This window comes from Alligator sinensis, unplaced genomic scaffold, assembly GCF_000455745.1.
Source record: "Alligator sinensis unplaced genomic scaffold, ASM45574v1 scaffold104_1, whole genome shotgun sequence".
Taxonomy (NCBI): Eukaryota; Metazoa; Chordata; order Crocodylia; family Alligatoridae; genus Alligator; species Alligator sinensis.
Genome location: NW_005841867.1, coordinates 2,898,349 through 2,903,238, shown reverse-complemented (window position 1 = coordinate 2,903,238; position 4,890 = coordinate 2,898,349). Strand labels below are relative to the sequence as shown.

At 40.6% G+C, this 4,890-nt stretch overlaps 1 protein-coding gene across 5 annotated transcripts in view; it reads right to left on the bottom strand.

The window, feature by feature from the left end:
• HS3ST1 (heparan sulfate-glucosamine 3-sulfotransferase 1) overlaps window positions 1-4,884 on the bottom strand; it is a 10,841-nt gene extending 5,957 nt beyond the window's left edge. For 2 of the 5 annotated variants that reach the window (XM_025192682.1, XM_006016768.3), the window contains exon 1: window positions 4,361-4,884. Coding sequence is in view for 1 of the 5 variants with exons in the window: in XM_025192666.1 (XP_025048451.1) it covers window positions 2,521-2,581 (61 nt within the window). In the remaining 4 variants the exon portion in view is untranslated. Of the gene's footprint in view, window positions 1-923; window positions 971-2,520; window positions 3,105-4,360 lie in introns of those variants that run through there. The other 3 variants (XM_025192680.1, XM_025192666.1, XM_025192687.1) reach the window with 3 other exon arrangements.
• Between the last annotated feature and the right edge of the window lie 6 nt (window positions 4,885-4,890).

The window sequence follows — 4,890 nt, the reverse complement described above, 5'->3', positions numbered from 1 at the left end:
CAGGAATGATGGGACTCTTACTTACATATTCTGTCTTTATTAATAACACTTGTAAAACTAACTAGGCTGTGGGCAGCCTCCTCTTGGGAGGAAGTGGATACCTTGCTTTGTAAGTAAAATAAGTTAAGCTATTAATTAAACCGAGACCTGGCTGCTCCAAGGACTTCAGTGGGACAGAAAACAGCCACTTGACTTACACGGGTTTCATGTACAAAGGATGGAGAATTCTCACCCCGACTCTTAGCACCAATATTACCACATACTAAGTCTGGAGAGGATATATGGTGTATGAGGCTAAGCATTTTCTTTCCTCTCCCTACCTTCTTCCTTGCAGAGGTGGAGACCTTCTCTTGAGGGACCCCTGAATACACAAGTGTATAGAAATACAGTCTAGCACATGAGAAGCCAGAATAAAAGACCTCAGATTTGAGCGCTCACTGATTCTGGCTCCTCTCTAGTGAAAATCCTCTAGTTGAAAGTAGGAAACGAGAATTTTCTGGTCCTCTATCTGCAAAGTTACACAAGTGTAACTTGGGTAGAATTTGGATCTTTGGATACTAGACATTTTGTACTGAATTGTGCTGTCAAAACCTACTTAAGAATACATATTCAGGCATACAGTTCTGCATAGTTTAAAAAAATCAATTTGTACTACACAATCCTTAAATCTATTAGACTGGCTCATTACATTTGAACATAATTTAATTGAGCTAATGTAAACTTTCCAAACAACTTTCAAAATGGATTAAAAGTTAAAAACCTATACAAACTGAGTATTTTTCCAAATGGCACTGTTTTCTTAACAGTAGTTATTTTTGTTCTAGTACTTTCATTTTTTAAAAGAATATCAAATTCTCTACAAACTAACAGAGTGAGAAAAAGTTCTCAGTAATTCATGTGTATGCATATTCAAAATGCCATACCTCTACATAGCTATGGAATCTTATTCTCGTACAATTTGCCAATCTACCTGAAACAGAAACGGAAAGTACCACTTAATGGAACTGAGATGGGAATACTTCTTAAAAAAGCAAATATTAAGTTATCTATTAAGTGTTCTTAAAACACTTCAATGGATTTTCTGTATTTTAATAGTTCCCTACTACAGGAAACCTTTTCTGTTGCCCTCCTCATGAAGAGATGTTTCCCCTCAGCTTTTCTCCTTGCACTTTCTAAACCAAAGGGATATAATATCATTTTTAATAGATAAAAAGTTATACAGTTTTTAACATGGTAATCAAATATGTTTAGATCTAGCTTATGATTATTGGGAAGTGGCATCTACTTTTCAGAGCAATATACAGGACAAATGTTTTAAAAGAAACAGTACTGTACACACTAGTTGAGCTGCTGAGTTCTCAAGGGGCATAAACTATTGATCGTCTCTCATAAGAGAGGAAAATCTCCCTTTGTCCAAATAAGATGAAAAATAATAGCAAAACAGATTAATTTATATAACAAGCAGCCGAATTACATAATCCTTCTTATGTTCCAAAATTTACATTTTTTTCAAAAATAAAAAACTAATGTTCCACATGTCATTGCACATCTATAACACTGCAATTTGGGGAGGGGGGTGGGGTGGGGGAGGGAGTTTTTAGAGCCAATATGTTAAAATGGGAAATCTAGTCCAGACTCGAGTATATTTGAATAATACATAGTTTATAAAAATAGCTTTTTCTGAAGTCCCTATACATTGACTTGTGTGTTCAAGATGCCTGATTTGTGTGTGTGATATAAACATGCAGTGTGTATGTGATATAAATGCATACAAAATATGTGCATGTGTATAAAATATATCTGCTGAAATTGCATATATTGAAATCTGTTTTATTGCTGTACTCACAGTGGTAAATATCGTTTATTCAAATAATCTGGATCAGCAGTTCATGTCTTTAAAAAATGGGTATAGTTTTAACAAAAGCAATAAATTAGCATCATTAAAATAGACCACAGTTATCTGTAACATTCTTTTGTAGATCTCTTTCTTCAAAACTAATATTTCATTTTAAATGATCATAACCCTTATAGAACTGAGAAAAGGAATATTTTAGATCTTGGGTACAACACCTCACATGGACAGAAATAAATGGATCAGTAGGGTGGAATAAAAATAAAGTTGTAGCTTTCTGGGTTTTTTGTACGGTGTGCTAAGACAAAATACCCCCCTCCAAAATAGTTAATTTGGTATTATGCCAGAATTTCTATTTCCTCATAGAGACAGACTCGTATTATTCTACTTTATTCCCAACCTCCAATAAAAACAAAAGATCTTTTTCAAGAAAACACAAGACTAGATCATGTTTTTTCCTCCTAAGTAATATGGTTGGGTTTAGGGTTTTTTTAGTAAAGGGTTTTAACTTTCTACTGCATCAAAATCCCCCTAAGAAAATAGCAAAAGTGAAAAAGTAGGTTTTTTAAAATCATTTTCCCTCTTTCCATTCCAAAATGTCACTCCCACTGCTACTAAGAAACTTAATATTAACAGCTTTTAATCCCTACAATCATGCAGTTTCTCACCTTCATCTGCAATTGTTCTCAAACACCTGCATGTTATTAAAAAAATATCCAGTTTTTTCATTTCATCTTCCAAGTTGATTCCTACTCCTTCTGCCTGCTTTAACTATGCTTTAACTGCTTCATATGAGAATGGTATTAGATCAGAGTCACTGGTGAGGTCATCAATCTGCAACCAATCAGCAGACCACCAGTTTTGACAAAACTAGTAAGGAAGGGTTTCTTGGCTACAGCATAGACTTTTTGGCAAGAAACAGATGTTAGCCACGGTGCTTGGTAGTTAAGGCATTTACCTGAGATGTTTGAAACCTAGCTTTAAGTCTCTGCCTGATCTAGTTATAGACTTGAACTTGAGTTTGCCATCTACTAGTTGGAGCAGTCACCTACTGGACTGCATGGGTCCATGTCTCTGGCACAATGATTAATTGTTGGTGGAACAGCTTCAGTAGAAGACTGAATGTCTCACTTGAGAACAAGTGTGGTGATGAGGGATGCCTGGGCGTGGGGTGTCTATCATTTTTCCCAATATACTTCCAAAGGTCTCTTAAGGTTTATCTTAATATAAGGCAGGGTAAATTTGTACCTTATAGACTAACCAAAGTAGATGATCTCTCTCTCTCTCTCTCTCTCTCTCTCTCTCTCTCGAGAGAGAGAGAGAGAGAGAGAGAGAGAGAGGGATCTATATCTATCTATCTATCTATCTATCTATCTAGCTCAGGCTTTCATGGGATGAAGCTCACTACATCTCATAATGTGAAAGGACAAGCAAAAAGCACACTATAAGAAGGAGAGAGAGATAGGATACAAAAGACAAGAGAGGGGAGAGACAGAGAGGGTGGGAGGAAAGGAGAATTGCTAGGAGAGACAAGCACATGAGCAGTAAATCCATTGGAACGAAGGAGCCACAAAAATTAATCCAGATAATGGGATAAGAATCCATAGTTCCTGTTGAACCCATATTTAATCCAGTCTGAGGGTAATTTCTTGTTCTGCAACTTCCTATCATACTATGTCATATATCGTATCATAATATAAAACAGGATTTATTTATTTTTAAAGAGCACATCTTTCTGAAATGGCAAAACTAATTTCCAGTTCATCTCTACCTCTCTCTCTAATTCCCATGGAAGTACAACAGGCAGGAGAGAGTGTACCAGGAATGAAATGCAGGGAGGGTGGGATAAACCACCAGGAGCTCTTCCCAGTATCTTAATCAAGGGAACTATGGCACCAGATTTGCCATGAAAGTGGTAGACATGAAGTGTACTCACTTGGATTGCACACCCAAAATATTTACTTCACTGGCTGCACTTGTATTACGAGGGCTGAATTAAAAAAAAAAACAGAGAGAGCTGTCTGCTAACCTTGATGTACAAACCTAGCTGCGTTCAACTGAAAGAGAAGTGAAAAATGCACTTCTTAGAAGCATGAGAGGACAGAAAGAGAAAAGGCTCATTTTTTTTCTAAGCTTGAGACTTGGTCACAGAAGTCGTGGACATGTACTGAAATAAAAACTTTCCCCCCACAACTGTCATGTTTCCTTCCCCTTAGGCCGTGCTGTGAAAATAATTTCTGCAAGCGATTTTTGCTGGCAGGTGCAATGACGGGCTCTCTTAGAGGCAGCACTGCTGAAGTCGTGCTGCTCTCTGCAGCCGGTCTGCAGCCCCACAAACCTGGTACGGAGGCAGGGTGGCAGGCAGCCTGAACTAACAGGGCTCCCCAATTCTCTGGTTTCTGCTGAAAATCCAGAGGTCTGTTTGGCTAAAAAACCCAAACCCCAGCTGCAGCCCAGTGCCATCACACAGGAAGCAAGAAGAGGCAGGAGTCTAGATTCAAAACCAACCTGGACAAGTGAATGGACTGGCTCTCAGTTTGCTCAGTGTCTCCTCATGTTGCTAGATGGAGGACCAGCCACAAGGACCAGCAGCCTCAGGAAAGTCCAGCCTCTGTGGATATCCCAACCAGCTGGTCCAATAAAAGATCTCAGCCTACGCAGTCCTTGCCTCTTGCATAATTTCTGGAGCATCCTGGCTACAACCCGGCTCTGAGCTACCTGGGGAAGGCGGCAGCCCTGCCCGGGGAGGGAGCCCATGGACGGGGTGAGAGCAGCAGGTGCCTCTGAAGGGGGACAGCTGGAGACCCTCAATCTTGGGGGTGGCGGGCGTGCTGCGCGGTGGCAAACCGCGGGAGAAGGCAGCAGCTGGCTCCGGAAAGCCAAGGGAGGGCTCAAGACCCCCGAGAACCAGCGCGGGAAGGAGCCGGAGCCGCCCCGACGTGGCGGCCAGGTGCCGCTGCCGGTGCCCCGTGGCGCAGCCCGGCGGGCTCAGGGCTCGGCTCGACTCCTCCTGCCCAAGGGGATCCGGCCGCCCCGCG